Below are 27934 nucleotides of genomic sequence, written 5' to 3'. Positions count from 1 at the left end.
GCGATTCCGGCTTCCGTCGCCAGCCCTGGGGTCTGGCTGGCTTTGCCCTGTGGGTGCTGAAGATCCCTGGTGGCCGCCTGGCTCCCGAGCGCAGGAAATGGTGAGTGTGGCGGGGCCTCTTGAGCCCGGGGAAGGAGGTCGCTGGAACCGCGGGACTGGCTGCGGTGGGGCCAGGAGCTGCTGGGGACTCTGGGGTCCGCGGCCTGAGCCCTCCTCCTGGCAGCGTCCCCTCAGTCCCCCTGGCCAGCCAGGTGGGGAGCGTGTCGGCAGCGGAGCTCCTGCCCAGCCTGCTGCACCCCTCAGATGGCCCTAGAGCGCCAGCAGCCCGGTCTTCCCAGGTGGGTGGTGATTGACAGGTGGACAGCGGTCTGGGAAGTCTCTCCACGTGGGATTTTCCTGCAGGAGAGGAGCCGTGGCTCCGGGGCCTCGCTGCTGCCGTCCTCCTAAGCTAGCTGGCTGTCTTGCTTTTTCTCCCTCCTTCCCAACCTTCCTTCCGCAGGGTGCTTTACAGGAGCTCCATCCCTGGTTCTGATGTAGGGCGGAGGGGGCGGCACCTGAGGAATTCGCGGGCAGCAGGTTTACTTAAGTTGCAGCCTCCAGAGGGAGTAATGCGGTGACCCTGGTAGGGAACTTCTCTGAGATTTATAGTCAGTGTGTGGTTACAGGGCAGCTACTCCTTGTCCCATATTTGAAGGTGACACAGGTTGTTACCAAGGGAAACAAAAGCGAAGCTTCTGTTCAGCAACTCCCTGAGAAGTCTCTGACATCTGTCTGCAAACTTGGCTTTTACAAGAAAGAGCAAGCTCAACCCACAGTGAGCGCTCTGGAGGAAAAATACTGCTGACATTCTTTGTAACAATCTTGCTGACAAGAAGAGAAGCTTAATTTTGCTAGTGGTTGTTTTGGGGCTACATGAGTACTTTTTGTTTTTTATTTTGAGACAGGGTGTAGCTAAGTTGCTGAGACTGGCCTACGTATGGTCGAATTTATACAGACGATTCTATTGAACTTAAGAATACAAATTTCAGCCAGGTGTGGTGGGGTGGTGCATACCTATAATCCCAGCGGCCCGGGAGGCTGAGACTGGAGGATTGGGAATTCAAAGTCAGCCTCAGAAACTTAGCGAGGCCCTAAGCAACTCAGTGAGACCGTATCTTTAAATGAAATACAAAAAAAAAAAAAAGGCTGGAGATGTGGCTCAGTGGTTAATCGCCCCTGCGTTTAATCATATATATATATATTCATCTGCATAGTTTGTTTATACTCTGATTCTTTGATCATTATGGTAATATTATAGTTTCATAATATACACTGCCTAGTAATGATAGCTACTTCTTTTGCTCTTATAATTAAAAGGTTTCTTGGCTAAGTTAACATATATTAAACCTTGTGGATAAATTTTATAAACTAATTCTTGGTTCCTTATTCCATTAAAAATAAAGCATTCTGGGGCTGGGGTTGTGGAACAAGTGGTAGTGTGCTCACCTAGCATGTGTGAGGCACTGGGTTTGATTCTCAGCACCACGTAAAAATAAAATAAAGATATTGTGTCCTAAAACTAAAAAATAAATATAAAAAATAAATAATTCTGAATTTTTATTAGTACATTATAGATATATATCGTGTTGGGATTCATTAGACATAATCATACAAGCATGAGTATAATTTGCTTCATTTCAGTAGTATTTCCCCTTTCCCTTTCCTCCTAGCTTCCCATTCCCCCTCCTCTCCTGGTCTTCCTTCTATTTATTTATAGTTTTAAACTACTGCTTTATAGATAAACAAAGAGGTGAAATTCATTGTGATATATTTATATATGAACATAGCAGTTTTGATGAGATAATATTATAGATTAATTTGGGGGAAATGGTTATTCTTGTAATGATGACTTTTGTCATCTGCACATTGGGGTGTGTAATTGAGCCTTTCTTTAAAATACTTTTTTTTCAGTTGTTGATAGACCTTTATTTTATTTATATGTGGTACTGGCAATCGAACCCAGTGCCTCACACATGCCATTTAGTTGCATTATCACTGAGCCCCAGCCCCAGCCTTATAATTGAGTCTTTTATGGACTACTGTATATTTTAGTTTCTCATAAATCCTACACATTTCTCTTAATGAACATGTTCCCATGTGAAATACAACATTCGTGTAAATCTGTTTGAAACTCATGTGGTGCTGGGCTCAGTGGCCCTGAGTTTGTTACAACAGTTTGTAATTCCAGTGGCTCAGGAGGCTGAGGCAGGAGCATCCTGAGATCCATCAACCTCAGCAACTTAGCAAGGCCCTAAGCAACTCAGTGAGACCCTGTGTCTAAATAAAATACAAAAAAAAAAAAAAAAAGTTGGGGATGTGGCTCAGGGGTTGAGTGCCCCTGGGTTTAAATCCCTGGGTTTAATCCCTGAAGACAATCTCACATGGTGTAAACTTGTGTGTGTCTGTCCTAACCTTGTCAAAATGACTTTCCCCTATGTAGACTTTATGACACTGGATTCTCATTATCCCCTCTGATATTTTCCTGATCCCATGTTTCAGAATTGCTTGATGCGAGGATCCCACAGCTGGCCTAAGTTCTCTTGGAGTGTCCCATGAACATCAGTACCTGGGTCTTAACCTATTAGAAAGCTGTCTGAATTTAGGGGTGTAGTCTCTCAGGAGTAGCTGAGTGTCCTGCAGGTGGGAGGAATCTCCTGGTGCACCCTTTATCCAAAAGACACTTATTTCCTTACCTTGGCTACTGTGTATACTGCCAAGTGAAGATGAGTATGAAGTCTTTTATTAACAGAGGGATTCCAGTTCCTTTGACTGTGTACCCAGTAGTTCTATATTTAGGTTTTAAATAGCTTTCATGCTACTGGTCACAATGTCTTCAGTCTCTATGTGACAACTCCTAGGACTGTACCTTGCTTCTCATTCATATAGAGTCTTAACACCTTTTTGGGTCAGGCAGGCCCAGGGCAGGGGCCTCCTGTCATGAGGCTTTGTTTTAACCTCCCAAAGGCAGCCTTGTCTTTCTGGTGTACAATCATGTTTAATTTCTGTTCCTTTTTGTTCTTCATACAGACATTTAGCTATTTATTTAAAATTAGGGACCCAAATATGGCAGAACCATGACATTCTCAGGAATAACCTGTCTCTTGTTCCTGACTTCATAATATAGCCTGCTTCCAATCTGACATCAAACTCAGGTTCATTTGCTAATTTAATATTTCAGACAGGTGACTTTTTTACAAAACTGAGCCTTAGTAGTGGACACCTCATTTCCACATGAGGTGAGCTTGTTTAGTGCAGCAGTAATATTTCAGAGGAGGTGTTCTTGGTTGTGGTTGGCTCTAAGCAGGTCATCCATATTTTGTGGCATGTTAGAAATAAATCACTTGGTCAGTCTTGAAGTAGGACATGGGACTTTATTTGTTGGTGAGTCAGAATTGCAGAAGGCAAGTCACTTCTGCAACCTTTGTCATATTGCAGAGGTAGTGTGCACTCTTATAGCAAGAAACTGTAAGTCAAAACCATAGGGAGTAGGTCAGAATGACCTGGTACACTCAGGTACATTGCCCCCCCAAAAGGAGAGCAATTTTACATTGTAAAAGAAGAAAAGAAACATTTTCTTTTTTAAAAAAAATTTTTATTTTTTAATTGTAGTTGGACACAATACCTTTATTTCACTTATTTATTTTTATGTGGTGCTGAGGATGGAACCCAGGGTCTCATATGTGTGAGGCAAGCGCTCTACTGCTGAACCAAACCCCAGCCCTAAAAGAAACATTTTCTAAGGCTGTGTGTTTCTAAGCAGGGTGTGCTAAGCTGAATCACGTTCGCAGAGGCAGAGTTTTCTCATGGGAGAAGCATTTCCTATATGAAATGGAGTCTCAGGGTAAAATGGAGTTTGTCTGGTGAAGGCATGTATATACTGGCCCATAACACACACATTTCCAAAGGAGTCCTTTATCCAGCCTTAACCCTAACAGCTAACACTTTTGTTAGACACTCATTCAACAAAATAGAAGAGATTTTAAATCCCTGAGGTAAGACACTCTGGTGATACTGGATATGTTAATTGTATTGAAGTTCTCTCAATCAAAAGCAAACTGTAATTAGGAATTCCTTTTGAGGGGGATACAAAAGAATTCATCTTTTCACTGTATTGTTTTGAACCAGCCATAGTTACCTGGCATTGCAATTAGCAGGGTGTATGAATTAGGTCCTGTGGGCTGAATATCCCAAGTAATGTTAGTTTTAGTTCTTAGGCCCTTTGAAAAAATTGGTGTGCATTAGTGTGAAGTATTGTTGTTGTTGTTTGTTTTAATCAAGCAGGGCTGGAGTACTACAAGGTATTTGACAAAGCCAATTCCATGCCTGTTTTAAGAATTTGTCCACAAGAGGCTGGATCCTTATCAGCACTTCTCTTAAGGGAGTACTGTTTCTTCCTGGGCAGGTGACCTCCTTAAACAGTATTGTGTTTGTGATGACATTGTTCACCTCCTCAGTGTCCCTTTGGCCCTCACAGACTTACTCTCATTTTAGCTGACCTTCAGCCCAGCAGTCTGTCTCCTTTCCTGGATGGCAATGGAGACTGGATCAGGACATGTTCTGGTGTCACTTGCAAGTGGAGTTATGGCTTTTTTTTTTTTTTTTTGGATGAGAAGGTTATCTTTTTATGGTGAAATTGCAGTAAATCACTGGGTCAGTCTTGAAGCAGGTCGTAAGACGTTTATTCACCAACTGGCAGTCCGGATTCACCAGCTGGTGGGGCAGAAGGCAGACTGCAAGCCTACATTCTCTGACTCTTCCAGAAGTTAGAGCAAACCTTTTAAACCACAAGTAAAGTATGTCAGTATATTAATCTTAAGTGGCTGTTGCTATGACTTAAGATAATAAATAAAAGTCATGAGATCTAAAATCATAAGCACAAGGGGAAATAGGTCATTCTGAGTACAAGTTAAAAATGGTTACTAATGTCTACACAAACATTAACATTCTATGTGGTTAGGGTACATTGCCCCCTCCTCCCCAATGGAAACCAAAAAGAGAACAATTTCACATTGTATAAGAATTGCCATTTTGTGTTGCCAAACGTGTTATGCTAAGCAACAATTGATGGGCACAGAAGTGGGGTGTTCCCATGGGAGAAGCATTTCATACATGACATCGAGTCTCAGGGTAAAATGGAATCCATTTGGTCATTGCCAATATGGCCAGGCCCATTACAATTTGAGTACTTATTACAATTTGAGCAGATCTCATCCAGGAGCTGCGTTGGACAACCTGGCATGTACAAATCTCTGCCTTTGTCTTCATTTCCCTGGTGGCATTCTAGGGGTTGGAGCACAGGGTCTGGTTGAGACTGACTGGTCCCTGTTATCATTATCACAATGTCATCAACTTCAGGTGAGTCCCCACTGTCAGTTGTACCCAGGGGTCCTGCTGGGCCTGTTCTCAGTGTGGGCATGTTTTCCATGGAGGCAGGCCCTTCTCATGCTGTCTTTAAGCTCCCTTGATGACCTCTTTGTGGAGGCTGCCAACACAACATGAGGTGGCTTTAGTTTCTGTTCTTTGCAGGCCTTACCTTAAAGACAATGTCAGTTAGCTGTGGGTGGTTTAGGTCAGTTTGCCCCCTCCACCCACTACATTTTTTTTCTCAATGTCCAGGCTACTTTGTCCAGTGAAGGTCACATTAAGCACAGAGACATTTTTGTTGTTGTTGTTGTTATTTATTTATTTATTTAACCAGGGATTGAACCGGGGGTCCTTTAACCACTGAGCCACATTCCCAGCCCTTTTTATTGTTTTATTCTCAGACAGGGTCTCATGAGTTGTTCAGAGCCTTGCTAAGTTCCTTAGGGCCTTGCTAAATTACTGAGGCTGGCCTCAAATGTGCAATCCTTCTCCACCATCCTCCCAAATCACTGGGATTATAAGTGATTTTTTAAAAAAAATAATGTTAGTTGTTTATGGACACACAATATCTTTATTTATTTTTGTGTGGTGCTGAGGATCAAACCCAGTGTGAGGCAAGCACTTTCCCACTGAGCTACAGCCCCAGCCCCATACAGAGATTCTTTAGGGTTCAAGAATTAGGTGCCTGCGTACAGGGGTAAATAGCTCAGGGATTCAAGACACAAGGTGGGGAGCTTGCACTGGAGGCCTTGCCTCTCCTCAGCTGCTCTGGCCTCAGGTGACAGTGCCTGGGAGGTTGGACCTTGGCTCTGAGGCCAGCAGGCTGGTTTTGATTTATTGCCACATGGTACTGGGCCCTGTGCTTGTGGTATGGCTGAGGTGCAGCCTGGGGAGCCCTGGCCTTTGGCCTTTTTGCTAGAACTTAGCTGGTTCTTCTTTTGTCCAGAGCCCATGAGGTTGTAGATCTCTCTCTATTGTAGCCATCTGCTTTCATCCACAGCTGCTTTTCCTTTCTGCAGTTATTTATCCCTTCCATCTTCCTGTACATTTAGGCTGATGGGATACTGTCTTAGGAACAATTGCTCTGCCTCTGTGCTGAGTGTCCCTTGAGCAAATGGAGTGTCCTGTAAATCTTAAACAGGAGATCATCCCTGTCCCCAAGTCATAATCTAGTGGTTCTAACACCCATTGCCATTGTCCTTTTATGTCTCTTTCCCCAGCTTGGGCAAAAGAGGTAGAAGACATTTACTTTTCTAAACCCCAGCAGCTTTTCTGGGATTTTCTTCTGACATAAATAAGGCTGGTTTTCCTGACCCACAGTGGGATCTTCTGAAGCTGCCTGGGACTGGGCTGAGAAACAGTGCTGGGCACACTTCTGTTTTCTGGTGCCTTGCTATCCTTGCACACCATGAACTTTGTCTTTTTACATCATGAACTTCATCTCAGGCCAGTCGGACTCCTTATGCAACTGTGTGGATACCTGCCCAGGTAGGATTTCTTCCACTCACCTACCTCTGACAGACCAATTCCAGTAGCAAGATTATATAACAATTCAGAAAGTGAGTCCCTGGCACGTCTCTTCTCTAGGGCAGCAGCCTATTTTCTGTTTGCCCTCTCTTCCACCTAAGTGTGTGCTACCACCCCATGGAAGATTTGGTGGATATGGACATGAGCCCCTGAGACCCCAGAACTATCTTGTTGACTACTACCATTCTGAGGAGTTTTTAAGTGCATCAAACCTTAATTGTGAAACTCTGTGCCTGACTTTGAAGTTGTGAGCTAAAGGCTGACAAGAAGTGATTCAGTGGATTGATAGAGTAAAACATCAGCTTTTCCTTAGACATATCTATTTAAGGACCTGTTAGCCAGGATTGTTCCCAAGAGATAAATGTAGGATTGCCCACGTGTTAAGGGGCCAGCAACATTTAATAAAAAACCCACAGACTACCAGAGTGAATCCCTCAAACCAGGGCCAACAGAAGAGCTCCTTTAAAACAGACCAGTTGGGGAAACACCTCTTAAGTCCCCTACTACCATGTAAGCACAACTCTGACAGCGATGGTGCTACAGATGTCCAGACAGAGGTACCTGATGCTCCCTTGTAGAGGACCTGATGTGGGGAATCAAGGGTCTCAATGTGCACACAGGAGGAACTTTCCAGATGTCCATGTTGGCATGACTTCACTGCATTCAGTTTCCTTTTTCCTTTTCCTTTTTCACACCATTCAGGGAGAGCAAGAGGCCCCGGAAGCCAAGGGGCTTTGGCAGCTGCTGGGAAGGCCCTCTCAGACTCTCCCTTTACTTACTGGAACAGCTCCTCCAGGACAACCCAAGGCAACTCACCTGTCTGCTAATTCTCCAGGCTCAGCTGTCAGTGAGCTCAGCTGTCAGTGAGCTCAGCTGTCAGTGAGCTCATCAGCCAGCTTGCTCCTCAGTGTGGAAGTGGGGTTGCTCAGAGTGCCAGACCTGCCCAAAAGGGCTGGAGCAGGGCACTCTCAGTTTTCTACCTGGTGACCAAATTTGATCCTGAAAGTTTGATCCTTGACCCCAGTAGTGATCTAATAATAATAACATGGTGTTGAGAAAAAGGAAAATTAAGTTTTATTGCTTGGCTACCAAAAGAGAAACACAGGGAACTCCTGTTTCAGAGGCTGTGATTCTAATTGCTAGTGAACAGAGGGCCTTTAAAATGGTGACTCAAAAACTACCCTCCAGCTGTGCCCTGTCCAGAGTCATAATTCCCTTGTAGCCTCAAGAGAGCTCTTTCTAAAAACTTCTTGTGCAAGCTCTAATGTCTGGATTTCTTGGTTCCTGTGGTGCATGAGCTGAAGGACATGTAACATGACTTAAGTCCTGACTTAATATAGGAAGAAGTTAATCTAATTTTCCCCATGGTTAGGGAGGCATAGAGGGAAAGGTAAAGGATAAAACAAGTCAGTTTTAAGATAAGCCACAGTGGTAGAGCAGCAAGGAGTATGTTCAAAGCATGAAGTGGACCCTGTTACATTTCTAGGGAGAAGCAAATAGAACACCTGGCAGATGGGAATGGGTGGGATTGATGAAGAATAGAAAATTCAGATCCAGCTGGGCATCATGATGGATGCCAGTAATCCCAGAGATTCAGACAGAGGCAAGAAGGTCACAAGTTTAAGGTCAGCCTGGGCAACTTAGTGAAACCAGGAAAGATCAAAACTACAGAAAGAACTGGGGATATAGCTAAGTTGTGAAGTACCTCTGGGTTCAGTCTCCAGGACCATGAAAAAAAAAATCAGAGGTAAGATCAAAGAATCCTTTACCATGCAGCCCACATGTACTTAGGAGGGGACAGGAAAAGTGTATGTGTTGGCTGAGGCTGAGGTGCGTCAGACTCCATGAGGCTTTAGGCAGGAGGAAAATTTAGGCCAATTTTTAGTTAGCAAATATTTTGTGTGGGCCACTAAAAGCAAACTGTTCAGTTCAGTGTTTATGAATGTTTGGATTGTTATAGTTAGTTCAGGAGGACCATCAAAGTCATAATGGGAAGGGTGACTTTTTTCTTTTTTCTTTTTTTTTTCCCCTTTGGATACCAGGGATTGAGCCCAGTTGTGCTTAAACACTGAGCCACACCCCTGGCTTTTAAAACATATTTTATTTATAGAGTCAGGGTTTCACTGAGCTGCTTAGGGCCTTGCTAATTTGCTAAGCCTGGATTTGATCCTGCTGCCTCAGCCTCCCAACCTGCTGGGATTTCAGGTATGTGCCACCATGCCCGGCTTGGGAAGGGTGACTCTTTAGTAAACTGCTATAGAAGAACACTAAGGATGGGACCATATTTTCACTCAGCTCTTCCCTAGGATTACCTGCCTGCTGCATCTTTTTCTGCCACATTCCATACTCTGTCCATCTTTTCTGTGTTAACTTCCTGAGTTATGAGAAGCTGGTATGCATAGTCAGTGTTTTCCTTTATTCTGAGTAGTTATGTCAAATTATTCAACATATTAGGGAGTACTAGGGTTCCTCAACTTATAGGAAATTGATAAGAACTATAGATAATATCCTGGGGCTTGTAACTGGATTCCCAGGAAGATGAAATACTGCAGGTTTGAGCCCCAAGTAAAAATGACATCATCAATATAATCCAAACATAAACTTGAAACAATACAAGATCCACGAAGTAGAGCAATGAGGGGGAACCACTTGGGTAGAACAAAGCCCTGGACGGCAGCACAGCAGTGTTCAAGAGACACAGGCAAATAAATGGTTAAAAAAGGAAAAAAAATACTTTTAACATAATCCTTATGGAATAGTAATGATAACAATAAGTTACAGAAAACTCAAAAGTAACATAACCAAGGAAAACAATGATTCTTACTCTATGATCTTTCTGTTTTGGAATGAGACTACCATGGTCTGAGTCCTCAGAAACTGTGAGCTAAAGTAAATGTTTCTACTTCTAGGTTGTGACTTTTAGCTATTTAGTTCCCAGAAATGAAATGCTCACTACAACAGAAAACTTACTAGTTGGAATGTCCTCTTCCAGTGTCCTATTTTTTCCCTGGTGCTGGATTTCAGAACTGCCTGGGATGACACTTGGTACCCACAGGGGTATTTCTCATAGAATGTCTGAGGACTATCAGCCTCCTGGTCATCTCTTCCTAGAGGACAGACTGAGGATTGGGGTGGAGACTTGGGGTAATAATGGTTGTCCTGGGGCTTAAAGGTGTCTCCTTTTTTTCCATTTCACTGACATTTATAACCCCTTAGAAGACGAATATTTTTCTTATAACCTCCATTTCATGAAGATTTTTGGTGACCTAAAAATTGAATCATGGTGTCAAGGGAGAAATAAGAATTCATTCTCCTCTCTGCATTTTCTCTGAGTTGTGAATAAAAGGAGGATATCCAAAAGTTCAAGGAAAACCCACACCTTTCAAGGTTTACAAAAATCCACACTGTACTTCAGTAAGAATGGGGTGGGAGAAGGTCCAAGGTGTCAGGATGCCTTGACTCTAACGTTGGGTCTGACCTGTCTGTTTTACAGTCAGCTCTGCTCTTCCTGGGCTTGTCACCTTAAAAAGATTTCTTTATTTACTTCAGCTTCAGCTTTTCCCTAACTGTAAAATATGTTTTACTAGTAAAGCTTCAAACATAAGAAAATATATCCAAAGTTACAGGATACAGTTAAATTTTAGAAAAGGAAGTCAGAGTTATGTTACTTTATTTAAATATTTTATTTGCCTTTCTTCTTCTCAGGAATGTTCTCTATGGGATTCTCATGTGCTCTATATTTTGATGGGTGATTTCAAGTGGAATTCCAGGGCTTAGCTTTGGAAATTCTACCAGAAACAATAAACAGGGAAAATCTATCTTCCATTATGGCTGCAGAAAAATGCAGTTTTTAAAAATTGAGTGATAGCTGCCTAGGCAAATTTCAGATTTACCAAGTCATCATCTCCTCATCCATGAAAGCCTGTGACAGTCAATAAGTCATACATCTTATCATCTGGGTATTGAAGCTTAATGCTAAATCATGTGTTTTAAGTTTTGGCAAATCCTAGAATTATTCACATGATATATGTTTTAGCAAATGATTTATTATCATGGTGATAACAACCAAATATTACTTTTATTTTTTTTAAAAAGATGAATGCTTTTGCTTTTCCTCTTGAGGTATGAATGTAAGTACTTTACACATTTGTTGCCTCCTGTGGACATAAACACTGAGTTTGGCCAAGCATGGTGGGTGGTGCGTGCCTGGGATGCCAGCTACTCAGGAGGCTAGTGCAGGAGGATTGAAAGTTTGAGATCAGTCTTGGCAGCTTGGGGAGACCATGTCTCAAAATAAAAAGTAAAAAGGGCTATGGATGTTGTTCAGAGGTAATTCTGCAAACAGATCCTGAATCCAGTCCCTACTACAAAACAAAATCCTACTGAATGAGAATACTTTTACCCAATAAGTTATGGGTCCTTTCTCATTTAAAACTAAATGAATGAAATTGGGAAGCAGAGAGGTTTTTGCTCAATTAATCTTGAGCCTACAATAGAAGGTCCTTTTGCTTCTTGAGACCCGTGTTTTCCAGGAATGGGTTTGAATTGCCCACACTCACTCCTAGAAGAAAGCCTAGAGGAGGAGGAGGTGGAGGTGGTTTCCAGGTGTGTGGCGCATGTCACTGGCAGCTTTGAATTTTCCTCCCACTGCCTTCTATTGGAACATGCAGATCTTTACTTCTCAGCCATTCAGGTTCATGCTTAACATGTGAGCACTTTGCTTCCTTTTCTTCTCACAACCATAAAATTGAACTCTTTAAACACGTGTGCATGTGTATCTTCCCTATCTCAGAAGCCTTCTCTGTTTACACTTTCATCTAACCAGGCCAGCCCTACGTGACCTGTAGGATTGAAAAGATTTTCTTTGTGATAAATGGACATTGGAATGTCTTGGTATCCTGGAGTCCCATTGGAGATGTTTTGGGGTCATTGGATGTTGTTGAAGAAGTGACCTATGCTTTGTTGACTTTCACCTGGATGCTCCATCACCTATAAATACACAAGAGTCAATAAGATGCACATCTGTTGCCCCTAAGAACTTTGTCCTGAAAGAACATAATGATTAGAAGAGACTTAATCTCTAGAACGCTAAGGAAATTCTACTGAAACACCCTATTATGTCATTTGGTTTTGATTTGGCCAGTGTTATCACAGCACTGATTATATGTCCTTTCATGTTGATTGACACTTTGACAACTTGTTCTATTACAGCTGTTGTAAATTTACTTGCTTGGTGTAAATGCTGTCTGCCAGATTTTCCCTATAATGCTATTTTTTTTTCTCCTTGTCTTTAGGCATCTTGGTAGGATTTTCTAAGTAATCTACATAAACATTCCTATTTGATATAGAAACGCTTCTTTCTTAGTGGTTTTTCTTTGTGCTTGCTTTGGGGAATGCAGCCTCTGCCTTTGGTTTGCCAAATTTACTCCTGGACATTGCCTTTACCCCTGGAGCTCCTGAAGCTGACCAAGCCCTGGAGGCTTTCAGTTCATCCCATCTGCAGCTCACAGACATAACCTCATAACCTCCTTGCATTTTCCGTGAAAGAAACAAGCATCACATCTTTCCAAGAGTCTTAAAATTATAAAGTGTACCTCAAAATAAATTTGGAATAACAGGGAAAAAATCAGGACTGTAAAAGCCGAAGTAACTGTGGCTCTTATTTTATTCGCTGTCCTTAAATGTGTGAATCACAATAGTGTCTTCTAAAATAGCATCCAGCCCAAATTGATATATGTGTTTTACAAATGGAATATATGACTCATTTGCATGAAAAACTGTCTACTGTTTCGATGTATAAAGTTGACATTTCTATGTGTGAATACATAAAACACAAATATCATTTGATCAATTTCATCTTGTATATTCTTAATATGTTCCCATTAGTCTTCTCATTTATAATCACTGCCTTGCTCTGAAAATTGATCTAACATGCAAATTTTATCTTGACTTTAATGCACCCTTTCCCCACCCCTGAATTACATGTCAAAAACTTGGGTAAAAATCGCCTCTACCATTTACTGGGTGTTGACAAAATGTCATAAAATATGAAGACCACTACTGCTGTCACTTTCTTTTGATTTTCTGCACTAAGATATGAAAAGCTCTGTTGGAGTCCAGCTCCAACAGGGGATCTCAGGAGACAAATGGATGGTGAGGAGTCGGTGAAAGGGGGTGGAGAAATAACACACAAAAGTGAAGGTGCTGAATCCCGATCTTTACTTGTGAAGTTAATCATATATACTTTTCATTTTGGCAGACTCACAGTACTTTGTAGTTACAAAACAGGAATCATTATTAAAAGAAACAAAATATTACATAGCTACAATTAGATAAGAATGTATCTTGGCTTATGCATAAGCAAGCATTTTTACTTTCAGTTCGCGTTTTGCTTTGAGCTGTTTCTGCTTAGTTAGCTTTTAATAATATTTAGAAATGTCCCAGACTATTGGCCTATACCTTGACTATTCTTTCTTGACTTACTGACTAGAACTGGTGCCACGGTTATGGCAAGTGGTGAACTTGAAAAGAGAGGCTACTAATTTTAATCAAACAAGAGTAAGAGCACAAACTATTGTGCACAGGAGCAAGAACAAGTTGCCCAGTACTAAGCACTAATCTGTCTTCTTAACATTAATTCTTCTTCTCTAGATTTTAATTTAATTTCTCAAAAACTTCCTTGACTGTTTTTCCTACAGGGGGTTTTTCATTAAACATTAACAATTTACGTCCCACAGCTGAATCATTGCATTTAGAGCAAACAGATTTATTCTTTAGAAGTAGTTGAATTAATTGGGAAAGTCATGTTTTTTCCTTCATACTTAATGGTCATATGAGAAGTCGCAACTATACTTATTAAAGGAATACAAAAACAAACCAGCCCATTCCCAGAAACATACTGCGCTCCTCCAGAGGATGGACACCTTGCACCATCCACCTCAGTAGGGCCTTGCCATTGCCTGAGTCAGGGGAGGGGCACAGCAAAGCTCTTAGAGTGAGAAGTATGTATTTTGAAATGGTCAAAAAGGATTGTTGTTTAGTTGCTGTTTTAATAAAAGTGCATAAATACCTTAAAAATTGAACTCAAATTCATCAGTGTTTTTTTCCCTATGGTGGACTATCTCATTGCTGTTCAAGAGTTTCTCTTGGACCACTGCCAGTAGGATCCCTAGATTGGAATCACTGCTACATATCCAGAAAACCAGGTCACAGTTTAGTAAATCTCTGATTCATGGTTGTGCATTTAAAAATTTTAGAATCATCCTTCTTACTCACTATAACTTTCTCCTCTGAAAAAATTGACATTTTATCTTAAATAAAAAATCACAATTAAAATATATATTCTTATGTTGATGCCTTAATTTTACATATTATTTCATAAAAGTGGATCTATACACTTTTTTTGGACATGTGACACTCTTACCTCTGAGTTAGATAATAGAGAATGTCACTGTGTTACAAAGTATTTTCTTGAATAATTAAAGTGACTTACTTCAGAGCAGTTCTACTAACTCTCATTTCATCTTCAGTAGGCTTTCAAGCTCTGTGAATGATCAAATGGTCAATGTGCTGTTAATTGACCTATTCTTATTTCAGGAACTGTTGACATTCAGGGACGTGGCCATTGATTTCTCTCAAGAGGAATGGGAATGCCTGGAGCCTGCTCAGCGGAATTTATACAGAGATGTGATGCTAGAGACCTACAAAAACCTGGTCATCCTGGGTGAGCAGAGCCTCCCTCCAGAATTCCTAATTAATCAGAATTGCTAACTATGTAATTTCCTTCCCCTGCAGAATATCTTTGGGAGCTTCTGCTCTTCATGAATGAATTTCAGATTCTTGCTTTCAAGAAAAAAGCTTGGGCGGCTTTTGTTACTGAGAAGAAATTGTTTTTTTATTAGTTGTTCAAAACATTACATAGCTCTTGACATATCATATTTCATACATTTGATTCATGTGGGTTATGAACTCCCATTTTTTCCCCATATACAGATTGCAGAATCACATCGGTTACACATCCATGTTTTTACATACTGCCATACTAGTGTCTGTTGTATTCTATTGCCCTTCCTATCCTCTACTATCCCCCCTTCGCTCCCCTCCCCTCCAATCTTTTCTCTCTACCCCATCTACTGTAATTCATTTCTCTCTCTTGTTTTTTCCCCTTTCCCCTCACTTCCTCTTATATGTAATTTTGTATAACTATGAGGGTCTCCTTCCATTTCCATGCAATTTCCCTTCTCTCTCCCTTTCCCTCCCACCTCTCGTCCTTGTTTAATGTTAATCTTCTTCTCATGCTCTTCCTCCCTGCTCTGTTCTTAGTTGCTCTCCTTATATCAAAGAAGACATTTGGCATTTTTTTTTTAGGGATTGACTAGCTTCACTTAGCATAATTTGTTCTAGTGCCATCCATTTCCCGGCAAATGCCATGATTTTGCCATTTTTTAGTGCTGAGTAATACTCCATTGTGTATAAATGCCACATTTTTTAAATCAATTCATCTATTGAAGGGCATCTAGGTTGGTTCCACAGTCTAGCTATTGTGAATTGTGCTGCTATGAACATCGATGTAGCAGTATCCCTATAGTACGCTCTTTTAAGGTCTTTAGGGAATAGTCTGAGAAGGGGAATAGCTGGGTCAAATGGTGGTTCCATTCCCAGCTTTCCAAGGAATCTCCATACTGCTTTCCAAATTGGCTGCACCAATTTGCAGTCCCACCAGCAATGTACAAGTGTACTCTTTTCCCCACATCCTCGCCAGCACTTGTTGTTGTTTGACTTCATAATGGCTGCCAATCTTACTGGAGTGAGATGGTATCTTAGGGTGGTTTTGATTTGCATTTCTCTGACTGCTAGAGATGGTGAGCATTTTTTCATGTACTTGTTGATTGATTGAATGTCCTCCTCTGAGAAGTGTCTGTTCAGGTCCTTGGCCCATTTATTGATTGGGTTATTTGTTTTCTTATTGTTTAATTTTTTTGAGTTCTTTGTATACTCTGGATATTAGGGCTCTACCTGAAGTGTGAGGGGTAAAAATTTGTTCCCAGGATGTAGGCTCCCTATTTACCTCTCTTATTGTTTCTCTTGCTGAGAAAAAAATTTTTAGTTTGAGTAAGTCCCATTTGTTGATTCTAGTTTTTAACTCTTGTGCTATGGGTGTCCTATTAAAGAATTTGGAGCCCGACCCCACAGTATGTAGATCAGAGCCAACTTTTTCTTCTATCAGATGCCATGTCTCTGATTTGATATCAAGCTCCTTGATTCATTTTGAGTTAACTTTTGTGCATGGCTAAAGAAAGGGATTCAGTTTCATTTTGTTGCATATGGATTTCTAGTTTTCCCAGCACCATTTGTTGAAGATGCTATCCTTCATCCATTGCATGCTTTTAGCCCCTTTGTCAAAAATAAGATAGTTGTAATTTCGTGGATTGGTCTCTGTGTCCTCTATTCTGTACCATTGGTCCATCCGCCTGTTTTGGTACCAGTACCATGCTGTTTTTGTTACTATTGCTCTGTAGTATAGTTTGAAGTCTGGTATCGCTATACCGCCTGATTCACTCTTCCTGCTTAGAATTGCTTTTGCTATTCTGGATCTTTTATTTTTCCATATGAATTTCATGATTGCTTTATCTATTTCTACAAGAAATGCCATTGGGATTTTGATTGGCATTGCATTAAACCTATAGAGAACTTTTGGTAAAATCGCCATTTTGATGATGTTAGTTCTGCCTATCCATGAACAGGGTATATTTTTCCATCTTCTAACAGAAGAAACTGTTAATGCCATTCTTTTAAGTTAAGCCTCTCCCTTTCTTGAGGTGATATATACCCTTCACTTTATATTAGTGGTACTTACAGTAATTCAGTGATATGGAATGATGTGACCTACATGTCAAAATCCAATTTCTTTTTTTTATGTTACCAGAATAGATATAGTTTTCCTCACATCAGAATAGAAACATCAGTAGTCACAGGGAGAATCCCAAGATTTCATTTTCCAATAAACGCATTGTCTCTAAGCTGTGTTTGAACACCTTCCTCTGGTGCAAAGGAGAGAGCCCTGAGCCATGTATCTAGGTGGATAGAAATTCATGAAGCCAAGGACACAGTTGAGAGGTCCAAAGGTCAAGGAGGAAGCCAAACTTTCAATAGTTGGGGGAGAAGTTGATATGCCACAGAAGTGGTTTTCCAGAAGCTTAGGTTATTTCTCTTGCTGTCCTAAAAGAGCAAGTACTGCCCTATATTTAGCATGGTTTCCTCTTCTTTAGTCTCCTCCTTCTCCTGCAAGATGTTTCAGTACATTGAAATTAATAGCCCAAGTACTCCCCTTTGCTTGTGAGGGTCAGCATGATCTGGTAGCATTTCCATCATTTGGGGGCATCTCAGAAATCTGTGTACATTTCTTGAGACCTCTAGGTGCAACCACTGTAATATATCAGTATCATAAAGAAGTTTCTCTAATATCACTTATGTTTATTCATTGAAATTCTCGTATCAGATCTAATTATAAATACTTACAATGGATTTTCTGTGGAATTTCTTCTGCCATAGTGAATGTCAGTGATTCACAGTGGCTGGTCATTTTGGATGTATAGAAACAGGAGAAAATTGTAGTGATATCAAAGTGTTTGTAAAAATAATACATCCATGGTTATTCAGAAATTTGTTGGTTGAATTTCCCTTTTTTTCCTTTTCTGTATTTTATTTTATAGAGTGAATTTTATCTTGTAGTATAGGTTTCCTCACATCAGTTAATAATATTTTTATTTTTTAGCCTACATTTTATGATTATATGGCATTTTCCAGTATTTCACAGATTAGGGAAATATAAGATGAAAATAAGCTATGCCTGATCCTGTTTCCATTGCCAATCAAATTATATTTGCTTCTACTTTTTTGATTTATTTTTCATTTTTGTTTCTATTGCTAATAAAATAAAATTTGATAAAATAGATGGTAATGCATATAATTTTTTAAAGAATGTTATTCTTATGGTAATTTTTGCCACCCATCTTCTGGTCACTTTTTTATGTAATATCCTTACTTTTTTTTTTTTTGCCTTTATGTTTCTTCCTTAGATTTAGAGTTTCCAGTAGACTGCATACAGTTGTATTTTGTATAAGTTTTCTTTTCTTCTTATATTTCTTTTACTTTCTATTCTTATTACTTTAACTTGTGGTTCACTCATTTTATTCTTTGATTCCTCTTTTGCTTTCATTCATTGTATGTGTATTTTGTCATTTACTTTGGTATTTTCTAAAAATAATTTTAAGCTTAGAATATATCTTAAACTGGCAAGAAATTAATTTTAATTTTAAAACAAAATTCAGTATATTTACATATCTTTTTTAAAGAGAGAGAGAATTTTTTAATATTTATTTTTTAGTTTTCTGTGGACACAACATCTTTATTTTTCTATGTGGTGCTTAGGATCGAACCCAGAGCCGCGCACATGCCAGGCAAGCGCACTACCGCTTGAGCCACATCCCCAGCCCCTATATATATCTTTTTAAAAGTATGTCATTGATGGCACAGTTATTTTTGTATTACATACTCTTTAAGAGGTTTATGGTGATTTTTATGTTTTTGTCTTCTAAATTTAATGAAAAAGTGTTTTATAACTCATCATTCCAGTAAATTGAAATCTATATTGGTATATTACTTTTTCTTATCACATGACTTGTGTTGCTATGCACATTTATTTAATTTTCAGTATGGAGGATCTACTTTAGTATTTTTTGAAGGACAGGTCAAGTAGTTATGTTTGGGTGCATTTATATATATTTAAAATCTTTATGTTTCCTCACCTTTGAAGGTTAGTATTTCTGGTTACAGTATTCTTAGTTGATTCTTTGAACCCTTTGACACTATTGCTTAGTTCCTTTCTGTATTGCAAGGCTTCTACTAAGAAATTGACAATTATATTCAAGTTCTTTTCTCAGTTGCACAGTTTTCTTTTGGTGCTCTCAAGATTCTCTCTTTGTATCCAGGTTCGGTGGCACAGGATGGCGAGTTCAAAGCCAGCGTCAGAAATGGTGAGGTGCTAAGCAACTCAGTGAGATCCTGTCTCTAAATGAAATACAAAATTGGGCTGGGGATGTGGCTCAGTGGTTGACTGCCCCTGAATTCAGTCTGTGGTACCAAAACTGGTTCTCTCTTTGTTAATATTGAAAAATGAAGTAAACTGTACTTTAAGTCTTTTTTTTTTTTTTTTTCTACTTGGAGCTAATTGAGCTTCTTTAATCTTGACTTCTGTTTTTTTTTGCTCATTTATAATTTCTTAGATTTTTTTCAATTGATACTGGGGATTGAACTCAGCTGTTTTCCATGGCCTTTTGCCTCAATCCTTTTCATTTTCAATTTTTGACAGTCTCACTATATTGCTGAGGCTGACCTCAACTTGTGACTCTACTGTCTCGTCCAGTGAGGAGGTCCATAGAACAGTGCAGAGGAGACTGTGGCTGCGGAGTTGCTATTTCAAGCATGTGGCACAGTGCTTCCTGTTTTTCAGGCCTTTACTAACGTCCTATTGTTTTTCAAAATGACTACTAATCTACTATTGTCTGGCTTTTATATGGACAAATCTAAAAGAGTACAGGACACAAGAAAAACGGACACTTGACTAATCAATGGAACAAAATGCAACACTAGGAACTGAACATTAAGAAAGAAGAGTTATGAATTACCCAAAGAACCTAAATAAACATTTGAAATAAGTTTAGTTTAGTGAACTAAACCAGAACACAGAAAACTGAATAAAATTCAAACAAAAATCATTACTAGAACCAAGCAACAATTGTGTACTTGAAGAATTACTTAAGAATAATGTCTGAGAGAGTTGGGAGGGGTGTTATGCACAGCTGTAATCCTAGCAACTTGGGAGTAAAGATGAGAAAAACGGGAACAGCAAGCAAGCAGCTGAAACATCTGGGTGGAAGCCCCTGAGTCAGTCTCACCCTCGCTTAGTGGCAGAATCCTCCTGAGCACTAGGGTCTGCAGTGTCCGCAGTTTGGCATTCCATACAAATGGTTAAAGCAGTCCTGAAATCTTCTTGCAAGGCAGAGGTTGTCTTCACATCTGAGGATGTTGAGGCTGGGGTAGGTTAAGTGCATGGGCTTTCTCTCGTCCAGTGAGGAGGTCCATGGAACAGGGTAGAGGAGAGTGTGGCTGTGGAGTTGCTATTTAAGACCTCCAAAGACCAGGCTGGAAGCAGGTTTGATTTTATTATGCAGTTACCATGTGAATATACTCGGGCAGTAGCTAAGCAGATTACAGGCAGCCACCAATGCAATTTCTTGCCATCTGTCCTGGCAGAGACCAGCTGAGAGCAGGCTGTGGAGCAAGCAGCGGGACAGCAACACCTGGCCTCACACAGAGGACTGTGCCTAAGGGGTAAGGCCTGCCACTCAGGCGCGTAGCAGAGGAGTGGCCTGCACCTCAGGCACCCTTACCAGTCTGCCATGTATGCAGTACTCCATGCACTTGTCCCCACAGTTAAATATGGCTGCAAGTGGTGCAGCCATAGCTCAAGTCTTGTTCCAGGTAGCTCCAAGTCTCCTACACTTACTATGCTGCTTCTTAGGGACAATAATAAAAACAATTGCAGGTTTTGTTTGAACTTCTATGAGAGCATATAACCAGGGAGTGGTGCATTTATCATAGCTTTATAGAGATATAATACATGTAGCATTTAATTCACCCATTAAACTATTTAATTTAGTGCTTAGTATATTTGTACCACTACAATCAATTGTAGAGCATTTTTATCATCCTCAGAAGAAAGCCTATTCCCTTAAAATGAACTCATACTCATTTTCCTGCAGCTCACTCAGCTCCAGACAATTGCTCATCTACTTCCCATCTCTGTGCATTTGCCTGTTTTGGAAATTTCACATAAATGGAGTCGTACAGTGCATGGTGATGGAGTGACTACAACAGGACATTCCAGAAACATTCCTGCTCTATTTTGTATTAACAAGTGAGTTCCTTCTCAGTGGAGACTGGTACATTTCCCTCCACCCTGTGACCACTGCTTACTTCAACCCTCCTCCTTGCCACTGCCCTTGGTAAGGTCTGCACTTTGGGCACCTAGTGGGTATTTTTAGCACTTCATCATTTATCTGTCTTTCTCACTAGTCTAAACCTTTGAAGTCAGAGAAATTGTGTTGTTGATACTTCAGGTACCCAGCATGTGATCTGGCACTAGTAAGCCTTTCAGTTTTTGCTGTGAAAGTCCTCCTGCCTGGTCTTTCGGACCACCTGCTGCTGGTGACTGCCTCCTTGCCCCTGCTTTTATCTTAGGTGCACACATGCCTGCCTCTCCCGGATTCCTCCTTGGCCATCTTCATGTGGATTTGCTGATTGAACTGCTCTCTCCCCACTCTTGCTGTTCTTTCCTGATCTGGTCTTTAACTTGTCTCCTGAGTAGGCCAGGGCTTTAGGCCATGGTAGAATCAAGAAGGTAGTCTAGTTCTGGCAGCTGTGTCCTTGTCACAGAGGTCTGAAAATAAGCGTGTCTCTCTTGGACTGAGATACCAGAGAGTACCTTCTTCCTCACTTGTTGTTGACTGACGCAGTGTGGAAAGAGCATTGGATTTGGCATCAGAAGAGTCTTGGTGAGAGACAGAACTTCCCTACTACTTAGCTCTGTAGCCTTTACAAATTCATTAGTTGATTCTCTTCAACTAGTTTAAAGTAGGACTAGTTTCCTCTTCCATCCCCATAGGGATTTGATGAGGTTCATTTAGGCTGAAGTGTATTGAAATGCTGCCCTCAGTTCTGGTCCTTTTTACACCATTTTACAAACATTTCTGATATATTGACAGAAAGGTCATGTGGCACATTTGCAAATGAGCCTTGCAGGGAATGTGTGCTATAGATCAATGTGGAGCTAGGAGAAGGGAAAGGGTGCTGGATATTTTGAGGACTCTTTATTTAAGGTGTGTTAGGTTTCAGGGAAGCATTTGCTACTGGTGCTTTGATATGTATCGGCAGTATGTTTTCTCTTTAAAGTCGGCCACCCCCATAACATATATGTTCCATTTTTGCTTTTTATTTAGAATTTTTAAATGTGAATAGCCATTTTGGCAGAACTTCAGGAGAGGCATATAAAATAATTGTTCTGTATAACAGGTTTGAATCACAGTATTTTAGAAATATTAAATTGGAACATCACGGGAAGTGTTGATGTTAAAAGCCCATCTCTCCAAGTTGTTTTTTTTAAAGGCCTAAATTATGTCTCATTTCAAATTTTTTTTTCTTGAGTTATTTTTAGAGGACAGTCTTATTACAGGAATGAAGAATTACCACCTTGTTGGGATCTCTAGCAGTTAGTGGACCGAGCAGTGAGCATTCTCTGTATATAAAGTGCAGATTTGTTTATTACCATCCATCATGGAGACCTGGATTGAGAAGAAGGTTTTCCTCAGAGGCACAAGGTTGGGAGGAATGAGAGCAAGAGGACAGCAGTTTGAAAAAGTAAGTTGGAAGCAATCAGATGCAGATTAACAATGCTGTATTATCCACCAAGGTGTCCCTGAGTGTTTTTGGAGCCTAGGAGTTATTTTGAGTTGCTTTTTTCTCCCTCACTCCTCACACCCATTTGTTCATCATCAGGCAGTATTCCCACGGATCTTCATCTCTTTATCCCACGGTAGCCAGAATCACTGCTAGCCTTCTTTTTGCCTATAATAATGGTTTTCAATTTTTTTTAACTAAGACCCACAGTAAGAGGTAGCATTTTATTTGATAGCCTAATCCACCGAAACTTACAAACTGTGTCGCAGTTTTTATAAGCAATATTTGATATTTCAAGCATAATGATCTCCGATATTTTCCTATTTCTGTTGCATTTTATCCACTCCCCTCTTATTACTTTTTTTAAAAAGGAGGGAAATGAAATCCACTAAGTGGATTTTATGACACACAAATAACAACAGTAGCTAGAAAAGCAACCCTTGGCCTGCATAGGAACAGAAAGTCATGAGGTCTTCCCATTAGAGTCTGTTTGTATTGCATGTTGGAAAGTTAGATTAGAGGGACAGCTCTGCTGCTTACTCTCCTGTGTGACTTTGCATAGTTATTTTGCTTTCAAGTTTGGTATCCCTGTTTATGGGGATTATTTAAGGAACAAGTAAAAAAATGCTTAGTAAACCATGCATTTAAAATATTAATAGTATGAGATGGACTTCCTAGGCCCTTGCTCAGAGGTGACATGATCCTCTTGGATTTCCTCAATAGCAACCTCCTGAACTTCCTGAGGACTCAGCATTGTCCACAGCTGTACTGGACAATACATGAAACAAGAAACAAGCATCTTTGCTGGTTTTAATTATTGTATGTGCCATTGTTACATAAAATTATAGGCTAGTCTGTAATAAATTATCAAATAGCAGCAAAAAAACCATTAATAGTATGATTAGTAACATGCATTTTTTTGTTGAGGTATGGTTTACATACAATGTATTGTACCAGTTTTGAGGGTGCAATCTGAATTTTGACGAATATATGCAGTTATGTATATGCTACAGTCATGACAGGAAGCATTTCATCACCCTAGTTGTTTCCTCTATGCTCTTTGCAGTTGGTTCTCCTTATGGCGCTTGACAGTCCCTTTTCTGCACTATAGTTCAGTTTCCAGAATTTCATATAAAGGGGCTCACACAGTATCTTATCTGTATCTGTATCATTACTTGGTAGAACTACCATTGGTTGGGGCTTTTATGAATGTAGTTACTGAGAACATTTTTATTTCAAGGAATTTCTTCTTTATTTCATCTGTGTTGTTGAATTTGTGGACATAAAGGCATTTGTAATATTTCTCTATCTTTTTAACATTTGGTCTGTATTGGTGACCTCTTTTTCAAAGTTGATATAGATACTTTGTGGATTTTAGTTTTTTCTTGTTTTAGCTGACTAGCATCATGTCAATTTTATTGATCTTTCAAAGACCCAGCTAATTAAAAAAAAGATTTTAGTTATAGAAGGACACTTTCTTTTTATTTATTTTTTTATGTGATGCTGAGGATTAAACCCAGAGCCTCGCATGTGCTAGGCAAGTGCTCTACCACTGAGCTACAGCCCCAGCCCCAGCCCCAGATAGCTTTTATTAATTTTATATATAGTTATTTTTTTCCCTTTTATTTATTTTATCTTAATTATTTTATTCCTTCTGGGTTTTTTTTCCTGGAGTTTGAAGATAGAAGCTTTAAACATTGATTTGAACTTCCACTAATGAAGACTTATTGCACAATGTACTTATAGAGAGAGCTGCTGTAGCTTTGTCTCACAAATTATGTGATGTCTTCATTTTTGTTCACTTGAAAATATTTTTTCTGTGATTTCTTCTCTGATCTCTGGTGATATGTTTTGGTGTATATTGTTTTATTCTCAAATATTTGGGATTTTTCTGCTGTCTTTCCTTATCTGTTTGCAGTTCCTTTGTGGTCAGACTGTGATTTGTATGATTTCAGTCCTTCCCAGCATAAGTCTTGCTATATGTCCAGAATGTTGCTTGTCTTGGTTAATGAGCTCTGTGTTTCTGCTTTTGTTGGAATGAATTTGGAGATAATAAAGAGGTCATGATGTTTGGTAGTGTTCACATTTCCTATATTGTTATTGATTTTTTTGTCTCCACTTCTAATTATTATTAAGAGAGCAGGATTAACATCTCCAGCTATAATTTTGCATCTTATTTATGTCTCCTTTCAGTTCTACCAGTTTTTGCTTCATGTATTTTGAAACTTTACAGTGACAAGCATATAGTTGCCCCTTGGTCTCCATGGGGTATTGGTTTTAGGATCCCAAATTGTAAGAGCATAACTAAGGGTGATCCTGGAGGAGGCTGGGCATCCACAGTATTAGGCTAGGGGCTCTGGAGCCTCTCCTCTGGAACATGTGTGGCCAGTAAGCTGCTGGTGCAGAAGCAGGCTTGGCTTGTGCCATTTTCTGGACTTTATGCTACCTGAAGCTCTCCCTGTATAGTACAGAAGTCTGAGTCTCCTGACCATAGGAGAAGAAGCCCAGGCAAGGACCCATGAATGGTGGATTCTAGAGTCCTCCATAATATTATTTTAAAGGACATAAGGAGAGCAAGAGTTCTATTGTACCACATGGTGAGCATTATGTTCTTTATTGGTGTGGTATACCAAGTATTGAACATAGAAGCACTTAGCCACTAAGCCACATCCCGAGCCCTTTTACTATTTTTTATTTTGATACAGGGTCTCACTATGTTACTTTGGCCTCACTAAGTTGCTCAGGCTGGCTTGAGATCCTCCTGCCTCAGCCTCACACATTGTGGGGTTTCAGGGCTTGTACCACTACACTGGAATTTACTGTATTCTTGATGAATGCTAATAGGTAAATGCCATGTTTTCTAAGCACTAAAATGATAATTATATGAAATAATGTATTTGTTCATTAGCTGGATTTAGTCATTTCACCATATATTTATATTTTAAAATACCCTGAAATACTTCATAAATATATAAAATTTGGCAATGAAATGAATCAGTAAGTAACCAAAGTTATAAAAATTATAATGCAAGTAATTTTTCTTGATTGCTGTGTTTTGACTTCATTCAGGTAACACTGACATAGGCTGTGTGTGTGTGTGTGTGTGTTTACCATTAAAAATATTTGTCCATATTTCTCCTTAGAGACCATAGGCTCTTTGCCCCGTTTTGTATATCTGTAATTGTCATCCAAAAATCTGTTATATCAAGGACTCTGCCACAGTAGACAGAAAGTGGTCTTCAGACAGTCCCAAGAAAGCCAGAAATGTTCATATTTTACATTTCCCTTTTCCTAATTAGAGAAAAGAAGGGAGTTGGTGGATTTATTCTGGAGGAGAAAGGCCTGTAGTGGATCAATATAATACACTTTCATTTCCTCTGCTATATCACTCTCCTAATGGTCTATTCCTCTTGGACACTGTGAACTTTCAGATGGTTTGGGTAATTCTAACAAAGTAATTTTGTCTGTCCATTGTTATTTAGCTCATATATTTATGGAGAACTGATGGCCTTGGATGTACTATTCTGCCACCCTGCTGATGTCCTGACTGCTATAATTTCATGTTATATTTGCAAAGTAAATTCCCAGTCTAGAATGTAAAATCATTGTCATTTTCATTTATTTCAGCCATGACCTCTCATCATACTCAGGAAATTTCACCAGAATCTGGCATAGAACATTTATTTTAAAAAGTGATAAAGAGAAGATATGGAAATTGTGACCTCAATTATTTACAACAAAAAAATGGAGACTATGTAGGTAAGAGTGAAGGTCAGAAATCAGGAATCATCTTGTCAGTACAAGACAAATTAGTACTGACTATGCATAATGAAAATTTTACCATGAACATACCTCAAGAACATTTAGTGCCTCAGAAAAGCATTGAACTTATAACTGAAGGACAAGTTTATAAAAGGGATTATTTTGAATGTTTCTTGACAAACTGCAATAAACAAAAAATTTCTTCTTGTGCTCAAATGTACACTTTTAATGATTGTGGGAAGGCCCCTATGTACTCCATACTGCTTAATCAAAATTCAGATATAGATTACTGGAAAGTGTGTAACACACATAATGAAACAAGCAAGACCTTCAGCCAGGTCTCTACTCTAAGCAACCAGTGCACTTAATTGGAGAAAACAATCACAAATGTAGCAAAACACAGAAGAACTCCAGCTCTGGTTCCAATATGAGAGAACATCAGTATGCTCATTGTACACAGAACTTTTACAGAGATGACAAATGTGGGAATGTCTGTCTTTGGTGCTCAAAGCTGATGACCCATCCAAGTACTCAGGGCCAAAAGACGCCTTGCACATGTGAGAAATGTGAGAGAGCTGCTAACTCAGCTGCTAGCCTTCCTCAATACAGTGGAGCTCATCCTGGAAGGGAGTCCCCCAAATTTAAGGAATGTGTCCAAGCATGGAGTTGCTCACCCCTTTCTAAACACCACAAGTACCATAGCAGTGATCAACACTACAAATTCAAAGATTGTGGCAAAACTTTTAATCGAGGACCTCCCCCTGTTAAGCACCACAGAACTCATAGTGGAGAGAAACCCTACAAATGTGACGAATGTGGCAAATCCTTTAAACATCACTCCTTCCTTTCTAAATACCTAAGATGGCACAGCAGTGAGAAAACCTACAAATGTAAGGAATATGAAAATCTTCTTAAGAATTTTTCAATCCTAACTCAAAATCAAAGGATTCATACAGTAGAGAAATTCTACAAATGCGAAAAATGTTGCAAAGGTTTTACTCAAAGAACAGGCCTTACTAAACACCAGGAAATTCATACTGGAGAGAAGCCCTACAAATGTAAGGACTGTAGCAAAGCTTTTAGGTATAATTCATCTTTTTACCAAACACCAGATAATTCATACTGGAGAAAAACCCTACAAATGTGAAGAATGTGGGAAAGGCTTTATTCAAAGAGAACACCTCACTCAAAACCAGAGAATTCACCCTGGAGAGAAGCCCTACAAATGTGAAGAATGTGGTAAAGGTTTTACTCAAAGAACAGGACTTACTCAACACCGGGGAATTCATGCTGTAGAGAAGCCTTACATATGTAATGAATATGTGAAAGCCTTTAGGTATAATTCATGCCTTATAAAACACCAGATAATTCATACTGGAGAAAAGCCCTACAAATGTGCAGAATGTGGGAAAGGGTTTAATCAAAGATCACACCTTGCTGGACACAAGAGAAATCATAATGGGGAGAGATAAATACAAGTGTAAAAACTGTTGCAGACTTGTCAGCAATCACTCAAACATTGTTAATCACTGGAGAATTCACAGTGGAGAGAAACCCCAAACAAGGTAAATACTGGCCAAATCTTTATTCAAATTTCAAATTTTCTTTATCTTTAGAAACCTAGTACCTACAGAAAATGTGGAAAGACATTTGCCTGACATATATGCCTTAAATAACAGCAAAATATCTATCATGAAGAAAACACCATGAGAAATATAAAAAATAT

At 39.7% G+C, this 27934-nt stretch overlaps 1 protein-coding gene across 1 annotated transcript; it reads left to right on the top strand.

Moving 5' to 3' along the window:
* On the top strand, window positions 1–26626 carry LOC143379914 (zinc finger protein 141-like). The gene is made up of 5 exons (XM_076832655.2): window positions 1–100; window positions 14527–14653; window positions 18921–18965; window positions 20754–22407; window positions 26074–26626. Exons 1-4 carry the CDS (start codon window positions 98–100, stop codon window positions 20825–20827), a joined length of 249 nt encoding a protein of 82 aa, XP_076688770.1. The 5' UTR covers window positions 1–97; the 3' UTR covers window positions 20828–22407; window positions 26074–26626.
* Window positions 26627–27934: the final 1308 nt, after the last annotated feature.

This window comes from Callospermophilus lateralis, chromosome 14 (genome assembly GCF_048772815.1).
Source record: "Callospermophilus lateralis isolate mCalLat2 chromosome 14, mCalLat2.hap1, whole genome shotgun sequence".
Lineage (NCBI taxonomy): Eukaryota > Metazoa > Chordata > Mammalia > Rodentia > Sciuridae > Callospermophilus > Callospermophilus lateralis.
The sequence above is the reverse complement of the archived record's forward strand: the minus strand, read 5'-3'. Positions and strand labels throughout refer to the sequence as shown.

What these genes read in the sequence shown, in the direction of transcription:
- LOC143379914 (XM_076832655.2), top strand. An exon ending in CAAAAACCTGGTCATCCTGG is followed by an intron (nt 14,654 to 18,920) that starts GTGAGCAGAGCC and finishes CTTTGTATCCAG; the next exon opens with GTTCGGTGGCACAGGATGGC. An exon ending in CAAAGCCAGCGTCAGAAATG is followed by an intron (nt 18,966 to 20,753) that starts GTGAGGTGCTAA and finishes ATTTTCCTGCAG; the next exon opens with CTCACTCAGCTCCAGACAAT.